The sequence below is a fragment of the Cylas formicarius genome, unplaced genomic scaffold, assembly GCF_029955315.1.
Source record: "Cylas formicarius isolate icCylForm1 unplaced genomic scaffold, icCylForm1.1 PGA_scaffold_4__25_contigs__length_36172078, whole genome shotgun sequence".
Taxonomy (NCBI): Eukaryota; Metazoa; Arthropoda; class Insecta; order Coleoptera; family Brentidae; genus Cylas; species Cylas formicarius.
This window is the reverse complement of record NW_026844334.1, coordinates 10,599,990-10,622,068: the sequence shown is the minus strand read 5'-3', so window position 1 is coordinate 10,622,068 and position 22,079 is coordinate 10,599,990. Positions and strand designations below refer to the sequence as shown.

At 35.7% G+C, this 22,079-nt stretch overlaps 1 protein-coding gene across 6 annotated transcripts in view; it reads right to left on the bottom strand.

Annotated features, from left to right (window-relative positions):
* Positions 1-7,368: 7,368 nt before the first annotated feature.
* Positions 7,369-22,079, bottom strand: part of LOC132701511 (uncharacterized) — a 65,795-nt gene continuing 51,084 nt past the window's right edge. For 5 of the 6 annotated variants that reach the window (XM_060669488.1, XM_060669489.1, XM_060669485.1 and 2 more), the window contains exons 3-7: positions 17,077-17,181; positions 9,871-15,934; positions 9,664-9,708; positions 9,496-9,606; positions 7,369-7,706 (exon numbers count right to left, since the gene is read on the bottom strand). In XM_060669488.1, coding sequence (XP_060525471.1) covers positions 7,623-7,706; positions 9,496-9,606; positions 9,664-9,708; positions 9,871-15,934; positions 17,077-17,181 — 6,409 coding nt within the window. In that variant the 3' untranslated portion in view covers positions 7,369-7,622. Of the gene's footprint in view, positions 7,707-9,495; positions 9,607-9,663; positions 9,709-9,870; positions 15,935-17,076; positions 17,182-21,823; positions 22,074-22,079 lie in introns of all 6 variants that reach the window. The other variant, XM_060669490.1, reaches the window with a different exon arrangement.

Sequence of the window (22,079 nt, the reverse complement as noted above, 5' to 3'; positions counted from 1 at the left end):
GGGACGAATTTTTTAGCTCCCCCTTTAATTATTTCAGGCGATGTCAATTGCTACACGTATTTTCAACAGCACAGCAACGTGACGAACAAACTATTGGTATCCGTTCGACGTCAACAAGCACTACGTGGTTATTCTAATCGACCAGAACGTTCGACCAACACTATCGTCTTTATGCGTTGCTATAGTGAGCGCATTCGTGAACTGCATAATCTTTTATGTGAGGATGCAAAGGAGTTTCAGGAACTTCGACAAACTTGACGATACCAGCAACCTAAACGGGTCCGGTGCGTTGAAAGCGCTATGCAATAAACACCAACAACTTATTAGGTATAGATCGAAACATGACTTCTTATAGCTAAATTTTTTATTAATTAACAATTCAAAACGCAATCGCACTTGCTTTTGATCAAATGCTTTTATATGTAATTCCAAGAAAAATGTTTGATCATACCATTTGGTATCGAATACGTATTTACCAAGGTCTTTGGTTGCTTATGTAGCTATGACCTTACTAACATAAAGCATTTTTGCGATCAAAAACTAAGGCACAAAATTCAGTAAGCGTGAAAATATAGCGACCTGAGATGCATCGACTTTTACTGTAGCTATATGATTAATTTTTTAAAGAAACTTCCACAGGCTACTATAATACTTTTTATAAAACTTCTGAATTGCTCTTGCGAAGTAGCTAACGTTGGCTTCTTCAGAGGTTGACTAAAACTGGCTCGCATTTTACTCTGTACCTGTTTTTATATTGTTTGAGGGGGGCGGAGCTAAATGAGCGGCATAAATACCGTCCTAGGTGACTAATTCCCATATTGGTGACGATTTTTCGTTGCTACATGCAAGAATTTTAGTTTTATCCAATATAATTTTCTGTCCGGTTTCGTGATTGTGTTCGGCAACTGCTGATAAGTTTATTTATTTGTCTTAGTCTTGAGGCTCTTTCATGTTCTTTGAGCCTAGTTGATATTTTCCGTCCGGTCTCTCCAATGTATTATTTGCCGCATTCGCATGGAATGCTGTAAACTACTGGCATCTCAAATGAAATTTTGTCTTTGAGAGATCCAAGATGTTCTTATCACTAGAAAATCAGACCTAACATTGGTTCATTGTGTCTTCAGAAAATCTACGCACACAGACCGATACCTTAATGCATTGTCACATCACTCATATCATCAGCTCTCTTGTTTAGAGAGCCGTAAAACTATCTCAGCCCGAGTTATTGAACCCCGAATTAAAACACTGCTCTTTTCTCTAATAATTTCCACATTAAAGATATTAAGCGTTCCATCACAAAATACATTCATCACAACGTTTTAATAGCAATGAACCTGAGAGCAATCCCACATTTGCCACTGTTGTCCTTTCTTATATTCGAAACATTACTGATCACATATCAAATGTTCTAAAGAAATATAACGTCAAACCCAGATTTACCACTTGTCCAAAAATCTTTTAACACCTTAGAGCCGTCAAAGACAAAAATCAATTTGAGATGCCAGGAGTTTACAGCATTCCATGCATATGGAAGAGACGACCAAGACAAATAAACTCATCAGCAGTTGCACGAAACTAGACATAAAATGTTATTCAATAAAACTAAAATTCCTGCATGTAATCAATTCTTCTACCAACGAAAAATCAGAGAGTCTATAGAAATCTATAAGCAACCTAACACTCTTAACCGCGACTCAGGTCTCTACCTGCCACCAATATGGGAATCGGTCTCCCGAGACGGTGTTTATGCCTCTCATTTAGCTCCGCGCCCCCGCCCCTCAAACAATATAAAAGCAGGTATAGAGTAAAATGCGAGAAGCCAACAAGATGATTGGCGAAACGTTAGCCAGTTCGACTCAACAAAAACGGACGGAGGAAAAATCCAGAGTTTTATAAAAAGTAGCTAACCATTTACGTTACAGTTTTGGTTTTCGTACGCTGAAATGCAGCATTAAAATTTCAAAATCAAAAAGTCCGCAATCGCAAAGTAGCTGATTAAAATTTGAAAACTGCTGGTAAAAAAATGTAAATAAATATAAAATTCTAGCTACGTGGGTGATCTGAATGAGTCCTTTAAAACTATCATATTCTTGGAATATGTAATTTCTTCTGTAACGCTGGCGTCTCAGATTCTGCAGATAACTATGGTAAATATACAAAAATCTTGCCGACCAATGGCAGTTATTAACGAATGACAATTTAACAACACTTACAAGCTGTTTTAGGGCGTCAGGCCATTTTTGGCATTCGTAATACCGACCTATACGGTCACACGATTGTTTTCGCGTGGATATCCCACGAGGTTATTGTCCAGGTAAGATTAATTGAAACTGAGATCCAGCTAACTAATGCAAAGGTAGAGTATGATGAAAATTAGTTCTTAAAATATTGCTAGCTCTATTTCGAGTTCCTTAAAGCCCTTACTAGCAGTTAGCACTATTTTAGAGTTCGGAATTAGCCAGAGCCCTATTCGAAAGCGATTGGTACTTGCACGACACCAAAACTAAAGTAATCGTACACATCATGATGATGAGATGCCAGAAACCGTTAAGCCTGAAAGTTGGTCGTTTTGGGGTTATGAACTTGGACGCTGCCATTTCTGTAAAAGTTTTGTATTTATTTGTCTATGGATTTACATGACAAATATTGGTTTTAGAGATTAAAACTGGCGTATTCTTATACATCAGTCATAACTAGCGGCGCATAATATTTCTTCGCAGATCGAACGTACTGGAGACATCCAATCAACAAATTCATATTCTTAGATCTTAGATATTTAAAAATGATAAAATAATAAACGTAATCGAATTCAGTTGTGATTAATATACCGCTATTAGTTTAAATTGAAATTATGACCAAAATGAACATTCATCCTCATACTTCAGACCCAGAACTTGGTTGATGCTCGCTGGATTAGTATACAGGTGTTGGTAATCGTGCACACTTTAATCTGTCATTTGTGATTTCTCAATTAATAATAATAAAAGCAATAATAGTATATTATGCAACAAGGGCGGTAAACAGCATTTGACTCACAAGTTTATTTGACACGAGCGGAACGTAGCGGAGCAAGTGTTTAATAAACGAGTGACTTAAAAAGTTTACCGAACGTGTTGAATACTATACTTTTTCTACGACCGTTGGTTTTTGGGTACATTTTCGCAAAACAACACGAATACATTCACTGACAAGACTGTCAGAATTGACAAACGTCAAAATTCAAATCGTGGGAAATATTCCCGAAAACATCCGAGCGCTCCCAAACCTGTGCGGTAAAATCCCGGAAAATTCCGAAGTGGCTCGGATTCGTGGGAAACGAAACTGACGTGGTAAAGTGACGCTTCTCGCACGCTAGATAGGTGCGTGATTAGGTATTTTACAGACGGGAGTAGAAAAATATATTTCTGGCACGCGAACATTTATGACGTCTTGTCTAATCTTACCGAATATGGGAATAAGAACGCCCACCAAAGTCGCTGATCCCAAAACCAACGAAATGAGTTTGTTGTCGAAGTTGATGTGCCATTCGTAAATTGCTTTTATTTCCTTGCTATTCTGCAAAACCGACAGAAAATGTGTCCATAAGGAAACTCAAACTAAATCAAGTTAGATGGAGAATATATAAGCAATAGTTATACAGTATTTGTCTGAGCAATACCCGTTGTAGCACTTTTAGTTTACCAAATTTACTTCAATTAATTACAACTCTTTGTATGACGATGCGATGCCAGAAATCACTTATGAATGCGGACGCCAGCATTTCCGTAAACATTTTTGGGGTTTTTTGGCTCAATACAGACCAGCGGTGATTTATAATTTTGCCTATCAACAATATTATTTCTTGGCAATTTAAGGAACATCAAGTTGTCTAGTTTGCTGTCGGCAATAAATAAAAAATGTTTATTTGCTGAAAGGTGGTTTTATTGCATATATTTTCAATAATCAACAAGTCAATAATAAAAAATAACTAATCAATTTACAAAAAGGCGAGGTTCAGTTCAGTGACGTATCATTGACCTTTTCTTCCACTTACCGAAAAACTTAAGGCCTAAGAAATGCAGAGGGCAGATGTGACAAGTAGTTAATTAATCTTACAGGTAGGAACAATAACCATTTGGCAATATCGTTTATTTGAACTTACACGTATTATAACTACCGAACACCGAAAATATAGCTTACTAATTTTTTATGAAATTGTTATATTTAATTTAATTGGTAATTCGTTAAGAAATTTGGTTATTACATAAGAAAATGACCGTTTGTAAAGCTCAGTCCGGTGAAATAGTAGGGTAAGGGTCCCCTCATAGCTAATATTGACAGTGCGCACGTCACTTCCAAATTTAATTTTTTCATTTAAGTAAGGGGGATATTTATTCACCAAAATCTTAGAAAATACGCCGTTATACGCCGAAATTTTCTTACTCCGAATATCAGCCTCAAACAGCAGTTTTGTAATTTCTAAATACGGAAAATATCAATATGATTCAAACATGGATGAAAGATAACACCAGATCAATTAAGCTTGTTTTGGTAAATACTCTTTAAATTGAAGTCATATTGATTATTGATTTGAAAACCGCCATTCACTGTAAAATAGTAGACCTAAACTTCGTCATTTAGAAAAATTGATTCTTTAAATGTAAGTAAAAAGGAACTTTTGTTTTTCTTACGTCCAAACAATTTAAAAACGGACTTGTCAGCGTTAAGTTGCAGGCAGTGCTTCTCCGGAATATTCTGAATATAAGTAGATTTACTGCATTTACAGTATGTAGTGTAAAACGGTTACTAAAGAATGATTGAGTGTATTAAAAGCCTTTGAATAATCCAAGAGAGTCAGAAGAGTAAGTTTACCTTAATCTCGTGCTTAAAAAATATCATCGGTAATTCTGAAAAGGGCAGGTGTGCAACTCTGTCCAGCTTTAAAGCCTGATTGATTTAATGGTATGAGAGAGTGAATTAATTACTTTTTCAAAGATTTTAGACAACGTTATGAGAACACGATAGGTCTGATAATTAAGGCTTTTTTCTATTGATCAGGAAATATAGATTTTTGTAAACAAAAATTTATTATATGTGTGATATGCAGTAACATGTAGGGAACAAAGTTTTATTGACGAAATATTGATACCATCCACACCTACAGCTTTAGTTTTAATATTGTCTTTATATTTAATATTTCGATTTCCTCAACATCTGTAAAGGAGAAATTAAGGCTCTAAGCGTGTTTCTTCGATAATACTTAATTAATTTAGTATCCGGCACGATATTACGTGTTATTAATGAAGTGTTTGTTTATATTTTCAGCACAAGATAATATAACCAAATTTAACGACTTTAATGCTCTCCACAGTTTTTTCTGAGATTCTCCTGAGTAAGCTTTTTTTTCACGTTTTATTGCCATGTTGTTCACTGTATTACGCTAATCTTTGTAACAATTCCAATAGGCCGGGTTTTTATTCTTTTTAAATTTAGTTAAATCTTTACCACGTAGTTTTATCATTTCCTTGAGGATGTCCGTAAACCATCGCGTATAATTTTTAGTCACTAGGATTTTTTTAAATGGCGCAGCTGTATCGAGAAGCATTAAAATATTATTACTCAAAAATTGCACTTTGTCTTCGACATTTTTAAAATCAAAAATATTTTTCACGGTATAGGTATTATATCAGATTTAAAACTCTCATAATTGAGGTTCTGAGTGTCTTAAATGAAGCTGTCGTTCTATTGGTCTTAATATCATGGTCACTCAGACTATCAGCATGGATGATTACCCTTTTATCTTTGACTGAAGAGTACAAGTAGTTACAATATAGTCTAAAAGTGTCGCCGTAGACAGGGTGGTTCTAGTTGGTTGGTCGATAAGTGGGGTCATACCCAAAGAATCTGCAAAGCTGTTAAAAAACTTTACCTCAGTAATTTGATTATCAAGTAAATTATATAAATCTGATAGCTTATTCTCAAAGTGATCAAAGAAACTAATATAATATAATAATTAGGAGGACGACACACAACAAAAATTCCAAAGTTAGTATTTTGCAATTTAATATCCAATTAGATAAACTAGAAGGAACTACTTTTATTTAGTATTTTATTTGAAATTGAAGACTTTACATAAAATCCCACACCACCCCCTCGACCAAACGTCCTGTCAGATCTTGCAAAGTTATAACCATCAATTTTCAAACTCAAAGATTGTTCGACGTAATAATTATTTCTTAACACACATAGAATATTTTTATGTAAAATTACATAACATTGTTACAGTTATTTAGTACAACATACGGAAATTGAATATTAGTACTTAACAAGAACTGGAATGAGAAATTATATTAAAATAGCAAAACTTAAAAAGAACTACTTCAAACTGGTATATTAAATTGTTCCTCCAGTTGTTTACTAAGAGATACACTCATGCTAAATAACTTACGCTAACTCAAAGAAATTGAAATGAGAAGAAAAAAACATTTGCATATTCAAATATGAATAGAAAAAAAAACTGGAACACTAGAAACACTAAAAAAAATCGTCCCCGACTAACATATTATGTATGGTCGCAAAGGTACTCACTTTAGTTAAGTCTGCTTCCTTCGGTTTTAATTAACCTCTTAGTTCCTCTAGGATCATGAGCAATGTAAATATTTCCCTTCCAGGTCCAATCTGATTTAAAGCAATTTTAGCGCGCTCTGTCATAAAAAGAATAAGATTTTCGGAAGTTAGTTTTTCACTTATAGCGATACCGAAATTTTTAGTGTTAAAAATTAGCTCTAGCTTCCAACCACTGAGAGCGGACTAAGAGTTTTTTATGTCTTTTACTTTACTTTTACTTTTATTTTACTGTCGAGTATAATTATCTCCCGGTTTATTACAATTTTATTGTTGACTATAGCACAAGCTTCCTTGTAAATATTATTTGTTTCTGGAACACCATGGAATATTTAATTGTTTAAAAAATCCTGTTGTCGCTGCAATTCTATATTTTTATGTATAGTATTGGCACATGCTTGTAGGTTCGAAATATCGCTCTTAAGTTTCGCTAAGAATTGTTTTATGTTGGCAATCATTAATCACTAACAATAGTCATCATTAGTAATAGTATCTAATTTTTTAGTGTATCCATACCGCTTCGTAAGGTTTCTTCCATGTTGACCATCCTTATCTGCAAATCGAGGTTGGGGCTAGATTCGCTCTGTAATTTTTGATTTCGTCTACTCATTGTAAACCGATTATCCAGAGACTTATCACTGTTACAATCCGACTGTTATTCAATCGAAACTTTAACAAAATGTACATAGGTGTACTGAATAAATAAAACTAAGTTGTTGATAGAAAAAAATATTTATTAATCTCTTAAAATAACCTTTGGTACGTTTCAACTTCTTTATTAAACCTAATTTTATAAAAATATAACAAAATCTTTCTTATCTGTATCTAGAAAGATAAATAAAAAAATTAAAAATAAATTCCAAAAGCATCTCTAACAAATTGCACGCAGGAAGTTTAAAATTTTATAAAATATTATCTTACTCCTGTTGTTACTATCATATTTATAGCATTAACAAAATTAGCCAAAAGATTCTAAGAAACCTTGTAGTTACTTTGTTCCCGAAGAAACTAACCAATAATTAAGTACTATTAATATGGCCTTGCTCTGGTGTTGTGTTGTTTGAAATCACACAAATGAAGCGGTGAGATTCCCAGTCGGACAACTGAAAGTCAATAGTTGTTCAAACCATAAAAATAAAATTCACGCTGAAAAAATTATAGTTATTTGGGAAGATTATTTTAATTTATTTATAATTTAAACATAATTTGTTGAATTATTCTTAAATTTAAGAATGAATTAGCATTTAATTACTTTATTTTTGATGGATGTGTGCTAAGAATAGTAAAATAAAACAAATCGCCCATCCTCACAAAACTATAAGGATTCAATTCAAAGAAAAATCCATTGAATATTTAACTTTTAGTAAGCATTGTTTTAATGTATTGTTTGTTTTAAACGCTATAGATAAATTCCTGCCTTTTAAGAATTTAGCTAGGTGTAACGTAATATTACCGAAATATGTCAGTCATTGGAACTTGCGTTCTGGAGGTTTCGGTTTTATTATATAATACGATAATTAGTATTTGTTGTTTGCTGATTGAACAAAGTTTGATGGTTCAACCGTTATCGAATGCAATGTGTCTAATCGTCGTCAATTTCTTACTAAATGCTTCCTTTGAAAGTGTAATGTTGAAAAGCCGGTAGAATAAAGAATTAAAACAAGCGAATTATACCACTTTGTCAGTAGATGGGGCGTTTCTCAAAATTTAGAATTCAATTTTTTTTTACTTTTCCTAACTAAAAGATAATCAAGGTAAGTAAATTTTCTCATGTAAGGAATTGGTAAATGTTAGGAATTTTGGCACATATTTCGTGGCTTAACATAGTTCTTAGAAATACAACTGACTTTGGGAGCATTTATTGTTCTACCAAAAATGCAGAGCGGTTGACCAGTTACTTGAATAATATTGACATTCCAGGCAGTGCTATGTTAATTTGCCTCTTTTAATTCTTTATTCTACCGGATTTTCAACATTCCACTTTCAAAGGAAGCATTTAATAATTCACGACGATTAGACATATTGCATTCAATAACGGTTATCCACTTTGTTCAATCAAACAATTTTTAATAAAAGTTATGGATCCAATAGATTATTTTTCTAGATCAGGAGTATAATCTTTGAATTGTGAGGATTGTAATGAAATTTATATCGGACAGTCTGGCACTTTGGTGAAAAAGTACAAGGACACTGAGGGGACAGAGACCAAATTTTCTTTCGCTACTTATGATTTGTCCACGGGACATAAAAATGTCATTGTTTTACATGAGTGCCCAGAAATCACCAAAGCCAAAAAGAGTCCTATCCTTGATTGTGCCGTGCCAATAACATTTTTAATTTTGAGCCGATATTAATTTTTAATAATATAAACTGCAGATCTCCGGCGTAACCCTGTTAGGTGTTTTTTGTTTTTTTTTTTCATATATTTTTATATTTTTTACTTCTCAATCGCCACATTTCTTATGTCATTTTTTAGTTCTCGATAAAATCAAACGGATTCGATTTCATTCCAATTTGTGTCTGTGCGCATTTGAGTTGACGCTTTGTATGTGCGCATTCTTAACTTAAGAAAGTTACTTTATTATTTCAAAAAATTGCTGTTCTAGGTCTGATGATTCCCGTGTGGGCGAAACACGTGAAACATTTTAGAAATAATAATTTTTGAAACTTCGGAATTTCATTAAATCCTTATAGTTTTACTTAATATTACATAAAATAAAATATAAATAAGTTACAATTTTTTAATTCTAATTTTTTGACACTCATTGTGTATTAATTATCAATTCTTAAAAATGTGTTAAATATATATCAATGTTAATAATAAAATTTCAATTATTTGCTAATCTTCCCATTAAATGTGCGACCAAGCAATACTGATGATTTTATTATTACCTGGCAATTGGTTCCGCAGTACCAAGCCTGCTGACAAGCACAAATGTAATTGGCTTTTTTGTTGCATATGCACAGATTTTGCACCGTGTATACCATTGTGTTTTCTTCGGCCTAAGTAATTTAGAAATTAATAACCACGAGCGTTAAGTTAGGAAAACTTATACTCACCCTCATCGGTGGGCTTGATATTCCACTATCTGCAGGTGAAGGCACCTAAAAATAACAACAAATTGCAAACTAAAACGATTATCGTTTGAATAACTATGTTCAAATGCTTAATATTTACTAGGGTATAGAATTAAACAATATGTTCAGTATTACAAATGTGTTATTCAGGAAAAATATATCATACTAACTGCAAACCCTCGTACTCACCACAAAGACATCTTCTTCTTTCTTGACGTATATCAACTGGAGATCTATTTGCAATTCCGTTTCATCTAGATCGTCGATCCAAGTCAAGTCCACGGTTTCAACGTCATCATCAGTTTGGATTGATAGGGTTGAGTCTTCAGACATATTGGAGTTAAGCTGCGCATCTGGTTGCAGGACCGATGGAGAACGCCTATCTGGTGTTAGTGTATTTGCTACACTGTTTCCGTCATAAGAGCTTGATGCGCTTATTATTGGCTGAGTGCATCGCGGTGGCGACAAAGGAGTTGTTACGGATGTTGTTACACTGTTCCCTACACATGGGCTTGAAGCGTTTATTGTTGGCCGGGTACTTTGTGCTGCCGATAAGGGACTTGTGACGAATGTTGCTGAGGTAATTGACGCACGCAGATTATGAGAAAATTTCTGCGAAAAGGATGATTGTTGACTGGGTGCTGAATTTGCTACGCTACTGCGCTTATTGGAGCTGGACGCTTCCACCGTAGACTCTGGTTGAGGAATAACAAGCGACTGGAAACTTGACACACTTGGCAACGACGATAAGCTATTTGCTATAATAAACTGGGGACTGTGACGTGATAATGGAGACTGATCATTAGATACAGGAGTTGCTGAGGAATTTGTGTCATTTGAAGCTAAATACTCTGGAGCATGCAGAACATGCTGTCGAAGACATGCAGATTGATGACAAGCTGCTGAGTTTGGCATACAATTTTCACTATTGGATCGTGGTGCTTCTATCGTAGGCTCCGGTTGAGAGCGGGCATTTGGTGCCAACCCTTGAGGTTGGTCTCTTGGTAAGCTATTCCTAATTGGTTGAACCAATCGTGACACAACTAAATTCTGCTGCGGCTGGACGAAGGACGATTCCCATGCACGAAGTGGTTGAGGATGTGAGATAGATCGTAAGGCTTGACCACATAAGTTGGACTGCGGTTGATATAGTGTAGGAGATTGGGTGTATTGAGGCTCAGAAGAACGCGACAGGTTGTTTGGTCTTAATTGTGACTGAGAGCACCCGAACGATTGTGTATTTTGATTTATATTCGCCGATGACAACTGATATTTTTTAATCATGTCAGTCGACCGATCTAAACCGACGCGTAGTTGAGGCGATACCTGCTGAGAATTCCGAGGCATAATAGACACTTGCGATGGTTGTGACATATTAGTTTCATTTGATGAATTGTTGGTTATATTTTGTTTTGATTTCTTTTTGGTGTAACTACTTTTGGGCTTGGAAGTTTTGTCAACACTTGCACGTGATTTAGTGATATTACGCTTCATTTGTTGACAAATCGTTGCGTTTGGCTGAAGTAATTGATTCGGATTAAGGGAACTGTCGACATTAGAAGATGATAACGCAATAGCCCAATTTTGATCATAGGGGGGAGGTGGACGCTGTAGTGTTGCCAAATTGCCAGATGACGTTACGGATAAGTTTTCCGGATTTGAAGGTCTGCTCGTCTGATTTCCAAAATGTACTGATCTTTCGTTGGTTAAAACCTCTTTCAAAATTTCTTTGTTGCTTATATTAGAGGAGTTGCTTGTTTTGCCGTTTGCAGTTGTTGGCAAATAATCAGTATTTGCTGGAAAACGGACGCTACGAGATTGATTGATTGATTGGTAATGTGGTGTCACATTAGCTTCCTGAGTTGAATTTCCAGGGACTATGTTTGAAATATTCGAACCCAACTGAACAGGAGTTCCAACGTTGAAATTGGTTTGAGAGAAATTTGAATTTCGCTCAGTGGAATTTTGCAGACGCGTATTACGCTGAACGCTTGGTGGTAATTGCTGAAGGTGATTTGGAACCGGTCGGTGATATGTGTGAAGCGACAAATTTGTCTGGTTTGTAGAAGTTTCCGAATTTTTGGGCACCGCATTATTTGAAAACGCCATGATTGAACCGGTCATATTGGTAGTGCCAGCGGGAAGTTTGCGATTTTGTAATCTGCACAAATTCAGTAGTTGTTGACTGGCAGATTGATTTGCAATGGATTCAAAATTAGCTTGTTGCCTAAGACTACTCTCGTTCGATGAAACTACTCCGTGGTTGGTTATAATGGGGTTACTCACAATTGAAGTAGAAGGATCTGTGGCAAAAGAATGTGACGATCGAATCTGATCATTTTGACCTATGCGCATCTGATATTGCGGCACAGGATTCGATATTCTTTTGACGTTGCCACTTCGATAAATGTTCGCATTTTCCACACTTCTAATTCGACTATTTAAATTATCGTGACGGTCGTTATTTCGTCGAGAAGATATGAGGTTATTAGAAAACTCTATTTGCTCTAGGAGTTGATTTATTTGTTCCTTGCTCATAAATTTAGTTTTAGATTTCATTCTATCAATAACTATTTCGCAATAGCTCAATAAATTTTTGGCGATAGCTATTTTACTTATGTTTTCATGAAAACCATTTAGTAGTTGGAAAACAACAAGGACAACATGTTGCCTCGCAATGCCTGATGCATCGAATGTCTGGAGTCTTTGAAAGACCAATTCAATCAAAACATTAGGCGCAATCAATTTAAAATTCGCCATTATGTTTAAAGCGCATAATTCCTCAAAAAGCTGCTGCGATTTGCTTACCTTTCTTGCTTCAATGCTATTCGTAAAGCAGAGTAATTCCAATTTAAACCAAGACGAACATCCTTTCAGAGAGTTTAAAGTATCTTCGAATGCAACCTGAGCTTTATGGAGGTGGAAGTAGAAATAAACGTGATAAGAAAATAATGTTACAATTCTATCTGTGATTTCGCTTGTTGTCAACCTTTCTGGCGGTAATGCACTTTCACGTACGTTCACGTCATGAAACCGACTAGTATCCCCAGAAATCGGAGCTTCAAATCTAATTAAAGAAGGTGGCTCTTCGACACCAATGGGTTTAGATAATGGTTGCCGCCTTGAATCTGGTGGAATCTTAGATATTTCATGCTGCACTGACGTTATTACAACGCTTCGCAAGTTGCTATCGACAACTCTTTGTGAGCCTTCTGCATTTATTCTCGCTGGAGATTTTGAATGTTTGCCACTCCCCGAATTATCGTCCAGTTGGGCTGGATTGGGAATAGCGTCGCTCAATTCTAAAATCGAACTTACGGCATGATCAGTTTGCTCCTCAATGCTCGGTTCATGGGCAAGGTAATTCGAAGCTTGATTGGTTGTGGTGGTTCCTTTTTCACTTGGTGTTGAGACCGGTGGTTCGTCTTCCACTTTAGTTTTTAGCTCCTGTGCATTTGTCCGATCAGTGCTTCCAGAATCCCGCACCGCTATCACCGCATTTGAAACGTCATTGTTAGTGTTACCACCAGCTTGTACATCTTTTTTAATTAGAACTATATTATCTTTATCGTCGTTGAATTTGACATCCGCTGCGAGCTTTTCTTCCTTGGTGGTGTTGTTATTTTTTTCTTCTAAATCCTGCTTAATTCCGATTGATGCACCGCTTGTATCTTGATCAATTTCACTTGGCGCCGACCCTTTATCAGGCTGAATCTCGGCCGATGTAACATATTTACCGCCGACAAAAATCGATGCAGCAACAGCTTGTACATCTTCCTCGTCTAGGGCAACGGCATCTTGTTCAGAATCTCTATAAAGAGTTATCGTTTCGCTCTCGGATTCGATCGTCAAATCTATAACTGGAACTGATTGAACAACTGCTATCACATCATCATCTTCTGCAGGATATTGCAGAACTGCCGAATTAAAAGTCGAGGGACCGTCTGACATTGATGGGATATTTAAACAAAAATCTTCAGCGATGGACTCGGATGTAATAATATGTAACTCAAACGGTTGAGTACTGTAAGGTACGCATTCCTCAAACGGCAATGAAGGCAATTCCTGCTCGATAGCTGTAGAAAAAGCTGCTAGAGACTTAATATTGTCGGTTTTAATTGCATTATCCTCATAAACTTTTGACCTTTCTTTCGGAACGGGAGTCGTATTTTCCGGAGATGGCCTTCTAAAATTATCAAGTTTTTTGGGTTTCCTACCACGTTTCTTTGGTTGTATATTCACGACGTCATTACTGGACGAACAAATCGAGGACGAATCGGTAGCAATTCTGTCATCGTTTAATACAGTTGGCGTTATTTCAGCTGCTTTTTTTGTTGATTTGTGTTTTCGAGTCGCAACAATTTTTCCCGACGAAGACTTCGATAGCTTAGATTTAGCGAGAATTTTTTTTGGCATATCCTCATTTTGGCGACATTTTAAATTTGTATTTAAATTTTCTTTTGAACTGCTGTTATTATCCTGGGATCTTTGTTCAACTTCTTCGTCGGAACTGCTTCCAAACAAATCCGAATATGTCTGCTTCAATTTCTTCATTTTGGGATCGATCTTTTTCAAAATTTTTTCATTATCGGCGTTACACGTAAAAGTGCTCCTCCTTTTTTCAATGTTCTTTCTTCTCTTAACAACAGGTTCCAATGACAGAGAAATGTCAGGCAACGAGGGCTTTTTACTTGCAAATCTTCGTAAATACTCGGCTTTGGTAATACCTTCGTTGTTTAGTCCGTTCCATTGCGATGATATAGAATTATCCTTTGGAGATATCTCCACGGTGCTACTGCCAGATTTGGCAGTCGCAGTGCAGCCTTTCCTTCGTGGATCAATTATATCGGACGTTTTGGGAAATTCAATTCTGATCAAACCTGCATCCGAAGGATTATCAATAAGATGCTTATTTCTATTATTGGAGCGGCATAATCTTGGGTCCATTCTTTTGGATGGATAGGACTCCGACTTCGCAGGTTCTTCCTCAGAAAACTTCGAAATGTCTCTATTTTTCGTTTTGTCAAGTTCGTCGATTGGTTTGACTCTTTTTGTAGAAGGATGATCCTCGTCGCTGCTGCTATCGATTCTCATGTACCTCCTTCTCTTCGATTTGGTTACTGATTCTTCGTTGACTGAATCTCTCTTCGCGATATTTGAATTGAAATCAGGAGGAGAGATCGATAAAACCTCAGCATCTATCTCCATATCACTTTCACGATCGGGCGTCCTCATTAAATGAAGCAATTCATCTTTATAATCTGGAAAACTATCATTAAAGTAAGCGAAAGCCTGTGCTTGGCTCATATGAGTTGGGCTCTCCGGAGAATCCGCGCGAGGACCTGCAGATTGAAAGAGTTCCAACAGTTCATCTTTATAATCCTGTTTCGCTACGGAGACAAAGCGCACCTCTTCCAAGCTTGCCCCAGCAATATCTCCTAGAGATTTCACTTTCCTAAGCCCGTGCACAAATTTAACATCCGTCTGAGTATTTGTCAGAGATTTGCCTCGCGGGCGCAGACATTTCTTTTTCTTGTCTGCATTATTTTTTTGAAAAATCTCTGGAAATTGATCAGGAACGATACTGCAAGTTGTGTCTTCTAGAAGATCGGTTTCAGAACCATGAATTTCCAAATCGTGTTCTTTATCCGCGTTTTCCGTTGCGATACCGCAAAATTCATCTATTTCTCTTAAAATATTATTTGTTAATTGTAAATTATGCTCGTAAGACGATATGTGCCCGCCATCCTTACGCGATGACTCCCTAGGACATGAAGATGCTTTAAAGAAAGGATTCTCGGGGTTGCAATATTTTGCAAGAAAACTTGACCTTGTATCTATAGAATCCAATATATCAACTGGAGACTGTGGTCTAGATGACAGCTCCATGCAGCTTTGCTTGTTTAGAGGATCACAGTCATCGTTGTTTTTTCTATCACCACCTCCAGAATCAATAGCAAGGCAAGTTTGGGCGTCTTTGTTTTCAGTTTTATCACAGTTCACTTTGACGCAATTGTCATTCTTATTACTTTCCGCTGGAATTTCTTTTGCCAAATCGCATTTACTATCAGCATTATTCACGCCATTGATATCAATTACAATTTTTGCATTCTCCGTAGGCTGATCTTCTAAAGTCTCCTTATCCCTATTTTCAATTTTAATTACTGCTTTTTGAGAGCTGTCCGTCGATTCAGGTTGTACCTTGCCGGTTAAACTGCTTCTAGGGGTCATTTTTTGACGTGGAGCCTGTGGCCTGAAAATATGTCGTCATTAGGTAATTGAAATGTATTGGCAATTACCCCTGGCCCCGTTAGTTTTGTCCGCTTTTGTACCGAAAGGGAAACGTTAAAATGAACCCACATCCGATTAGAAATCATGGATGATTATTCTTAACGATAAAGATATACCCCCTATACACTGCACATGAAATATGTGTGTGTATACGAAGTTTACCCTGAAAAAATTATGCATTTAATTTTTTCTTCTGAAATATTTGGTCTGATATTAATAACGATAGTTATTGAGAAAACCAAACATCCAAAATCGCTATTAATTAACTTGAAACGAAAGTAAAATAATAAGTCAAAATGTAATTTCATTCATTCATAAACACGATGGTTAATTTGCTGCTTAAATTTATTGCATTTAACGGAACCCTCATAAAAATAATTCCTTTCTTTCAATAAAGGTGGAATTTCCCGCTGTTCCATGCGCTTGTCCCGACGCGGCATCTTCTTCGAAAAGGGAATGGTTGCGGCCAGTTTAAGAAATTCCGAGAATTTCAGGTAAAAATGCCACCCACATGTTATAATCCCTTGAGAAAGGGTCGTTCACACAAAATGCAGGCAGAAATTACCACTGGCTTTATTGAAATCTAAGTTCGAAATTCGAAAACAACTTTAAATAGTTTTTTTAAAAGTTGTTTTTAAACAGGATTATTCAATTTTTTCAATTTGAAAATAAGCAATTCACACCAAATTTAAAGCTCAGACTACAGTGTTTTCTTTTTAAATGATACAATAAATGTAATTTATTTGAATATTTTTTGGGCAAAATTCGTATACAAGCACACCTAACGCACAAATTCAAAAACAACACAATCAATACCAACACTGGGCATGAAAGAATGCAGATATATTGGAAAAATAAGCAAACAATATTCCCCGACCGTAGAATAATATCAAAGTTTTAGTCGAACATAACCGCACCCAAAGCACAAATTCGAAAACAACACAATCAATACCAACACTGAACATAGAAGAATGCAGATAGATATATGGGAAAAATAAGCAAGCAATATTCCGCGACCGTCGAATAAGATCAGAGTTTTAATCGAACATAAACTTGAAACCGTTGGCAGTTTTAATACTAATTCCGTCAATATGTTGGAATTACCCTTCATCATCTTTTTCACTGTAGTTCACCCCATACAAAACATCATCCAAATGGCAGTTTACCCTTCTGTCGATTCGTCCATTCCCTGGATAATCGGAATCACATCTAAAAAACAAAACGTGTTACGAAAACGTTCACGTGAAGACGATGACGGTGTTTATTATGCAGGATGTATTAATTTATTGTTCAAAAGTGACGAAAATTTCACATAAAAATGGGTCAACAAGTTATTTTGGGAGATAACAAAAATTTCAACTTCTAAAATAATTGTAGATTTTTAATTAAATTGAGCTAAAAAATTTATAATTTTCAAAAAAACTTTTCAAGTTTCTAAAAGAAAAAAAGTGATGCGTTTTTTCGAACGTTAGTACTGCGTTAAAATGCCAAAACCTAAAAATGAAAAGTGGCAGCCAGCGCTTTAGAAAATTGCCTTGTAATGTTATAATTTGCAATTGTTCAGAATTACAGAATGACAGAAGGTAAATTAAATAGAACAATTATCATAAGTTTTATTTATGAAATATGTCTTAAACATATAAACATATGTCTAAACATATAAGTAAGTCACGAATAAAAATTGTGTAAAATAAATAATAAAATAATAATAATAATAATAATAATAGAGCACCATCAGAGAAATGGATATGGAGGACTTCGCCTTAAAAAAAAAAGTTATACCTTGTTTATTATTCGGCGTTTATTTGCGTGAAATAATGGAAGCCTATTAACCGGTCTCTTAAAGAAAGTAATAGACAAATACATCGAGTAATTCGTATTTCATCAATTGAAAATTAAGAATCAATTATAAAATGACTCAATTCCAAAATCTCAAATTTGTATTAATTCATATTTAATTGTTAGTTTACAAAACTAATTGCATATACAGTCTATACATAATCTCTTTACTTTTAAATTAATTACTTATTAAGAAAACGAAAACATAAAATAGTAATTAAAAAAATAAATAAATAAATAAATCAAAAATAAAAATAGTAATTGAAATTCGAATTAAAGGCTCGCTATCTTCTTCTTTACGAAGCATGCACCAATCAATCAATCAGTGTGACGGTATAGCTAAGCAACTGAGTGACGTATTCGGACGGGCACTACGTCACTCGGCCAAAACAGGTTAAATGAATTAAAAATACAAATTTGAGTGATGTATACAGGGTATCCTCGAAAGCCAGACATATTGGAAGCCTAATTATTAAAGAATGTCTCAAAGAAAAAACGAATTATAAGGTAAATATTTATTGAGTAATATAAGCACAACGTACAGCATCGTAGAACCGGTGTTTTTGGGATGCGAAATTGTGTAGCGTTCGATGGAAATTTGCTCGCGGCGATCCTTTCGCCAGACTAACTCGTTCGCGCCTACATGTCATCTTTCATTTGAGGTCAGCAAAAGTTATCGTCGATCTCTCGAAAACCTTCGACCTGGAAACCTACATCCTTGAATGCGAATCTAGTTCCTCATGGCGACGTCTCTGTTGTACCGCGCGACTTATAGTATTTAGTATTGCATTGGGGGTATTTGTGTGTTGTATTAACAAGTGTTGAAGTTGTCTGGACAGTTTAATTACAATTCGCTTGGCAGAGTTTTTACGGGGTCATCATCACTATTGCATTGGGAGTATTTATTTGTTATAGTAACGAGTTTTGAAGTCGTCTGGCCAGTTTGATTACAATTCGCTTGGCAGAGTAACGTCATTCTTTTTTCAAACTGCCTCTATAAACAGTAAATTTTTACGGGGTCATAGTACGATGTTAATTTTCCATAGGGTTTAATGGTCGTCGTATTCACTAACTGGATAATATTTACAGTATGCTACTACGCGGTTTGCTCTAAAACGCGTCATCAATTCAGTTGATTTAAACTCCACTATCTAAAAAATCACAAAAATCCTACCAACGTTGGAAGTCTAGCCTGCCTAGCACATCGTCAGTGACACGTCGTGTCGAAGCTTGAATAACATATTAAGCTTGCTTATTTCATGGCGTTTTTAATAAGGTTTTTAAGCAACTAATATTGTGTAAAATGAAAATTCGGTATTTCGAATATCAAACATTTTCAGACTAATTCGGATCACATTCCGTGTGATGTGATGAAATAGCACCAGCTGATCATTGCTTGAATGGATAAATTGAAAAAGTACAAAATGTTCGATCACAGCCTTTACAATGTTCTATGATTAGATACACCAAATGGGATCTTATGAGGTTTGCTGTAAACCCAAAACCATTTAAGAAAATAAATTTCAAATCATTTACAATTTCACACTCAATCGACTAAACAAGTATTACAATATTACAAAATATCCATTTAAAACTAGTTACTAGAAAGTACTTACATTAAACGCCCTATATTCGAATTTAGCGCCATATATATTCACGCCAATAATATTCAGAAGCCAAGTTCACTGGAGGACCAGAGGAGAGACTTCACTTCACTTCACTCGAAAAAGAGCGGAGAACACGTCTTAATCAAAAACCTCTGTACGAATGCATATTATCCGATGGTGGTGGTGCTGGCAGTAAACAAACATGGTCGAAAGAAATATTTCCTAACGTTTTTTAGCGAACAGTTTTTGTAGTGTGTGGGTTTATGGAAAATCTCTCACAAGAATCAGATCTTACATTTTCATCTTATTTACCTTTTAGTAGTATGCATAAATCGTTTTTCTTACATTTCCCGTGTGCTTATTCGATTCAAATATTTTTCAAATCAAATACTATTTTTTTTATAATTGTTATTTAGTGTTTCTAGAGTGACCTCCACAGCAGAGCAATTTGCGGTTTGTTTGGATTTGGAACGGATAATGTTTTCAATGTTGTGTATGTTTCTATGTTGAAGATTAGAGAGAATCTAATGGTAAAGTATACAGGATTAATATATAAGTTGCCAGACTCGACAACGTGCCGCCAATCGACCGTTGGAAGGTGTCCCCCTTCCCGTCTAACTTGCAGTAGGTCGACAGTAGGCAAAGGATACACGGTGCGCTTGCAACGAACGTCGACCGTCTTCTACTCGGTGATCGAAATAAGTGAACAAAATGTCTGTGACGTATTGTGTAGTGGAAAGTTGTGCCAGTAAATTAAACGAGGAACTGTCTTCTTTTCGTTGTCCATTAGATGAGGCCAGGTAGTATTATGTTAAAAACTTTTTTTTGTCTTTCTTCCCAGGGAAAGTCCTGTAACCCACTTTCTCAATAGATTTTATTGCTTACCACTTTATTTCATAGTATATTCAATCTCATACTTGTATGCAGGTGTTACGCTTGGAAAAATGTACTTGAGATTTATAGGCACTCATAGATGCGCTAATATAACGTATAAAGTCACAGTCGAATAAGAATTTGCAGTCTACATTTCAGTGATAAGTGATTCCGATGGTATGATTTTCCTGGGAAATTAACAAACGGCCGAATTTACTTATACAATTTTGTAACAAATGTATGTTTTAGAAGAAATCAAAGAATAAAACTTATATAAGATTCAACTGAAATTAACACTGCAAGCGTCGGATGCTAGTCAGAATTTGTTTATGGTAAGTTCATTTACCTCCAAGATTATAGGTTAAAGGTTGGTGAAAAAACAGCATATTTGGAACACTCTGTGAAATTTTTTATTGTCATACCCTTCAAGCCTTGTCCTTTTTTAATGGTTCAATTTTTCGTTCGGCTTGACCCTTCTTTTTAATGGAGTTCTTAAACATTGAGGTAGAGAGAAATATATTTAAATGTTCAATATTTTTGTCCAAGAAGCTGAGACTCGCAAATTTTCATGTAAAAATAGAAATAACTTTATAAGGTGCGTCATATTATTTATTTATTATATACCATACTTTTGGAAACCCCGGGTATATAGATATGCTATACTAGGAACAAACATACAATCAGAGATCCCTCGTAATCCCGTAGAATAACGAACACATCAAAGGCACAGCAAAGGTCCGACAGAGAGAGAGAGAGAGAGAGTGCTAATGGGTTTCCCAATAAGAACGCCCGATTTTTAACAAGGTCGCATTGAAAAGTCAAAAGTCACACATGCCTTTTATAGCAGAGGCCCGGAGCACGACTTACATCACCACACACATAAGGTGCAACTGACTAAGGAATTGAAGCCAAGTGATCATAAACTGTGGCGTGAATTCGCTAACTGCGCGCTATAACAGAGCTAGCAAATGACTGTCAGTAGTGTGAACGGTAAGGCTATGATAAAAATATTTTTGTGGAGCATAATGGTATGGATCTGAGAAATATATTTCAACAAGATTCAGTTCGAGGAGTCTTTTATATCACGAAATGGCGACATTTACTGAGAGCCCAGATCATTCGATACACCTTCGTTGGATTTATTTCTCTGGAGATTTCTTAAATCTCGTGCCTAAGCCGATAAACTACAAACGGTTGACGCCCTTAAAGCCAACATCAGACGCAATATTGCTGCGATTGTGCCCCACCTGTGCAACGAGGTCATCGAAAACTGGATTCACATCATTCGACTCACAAGGCGGCATTAAATAACTATTAAATTATGTCCGATTAATTTAAGATTTTTATTTTATTACACTTTGAAGATCGGGCATACTTATCAGGAAGCCCTTTATACTTAAACTATTTTTTAAAGCTATGTATCAATAAAAACTACGAAACAAACATAAAACTCGTATGAAAACAAAGCGACCATTCCAAATTTTGCATCACAAATAAATTAACATTTTTTTCCGCCGGCGGTGAGAACAAACCTTGTTTGTTGTAGACGCCGCTGTTGTTCGAATTCTTGATTTTGATCGGTTGCCATTCGACGTAACCTTCGTAGCTGCGGTTCCCAAAAACCAAGCGCACCATTTAATTTAGGTGCGACTTATCGGTGCTCCGATAAAGTATCGTTTGACCTAATTATTTCTTAAGTCCATCCACAAATTATTATCCAGTACTGTTAGGCACTTTTCTTTTTCTTCGGGGGGAGAAGAGAGTGAAGACTGTCGGAGATCTCTATAA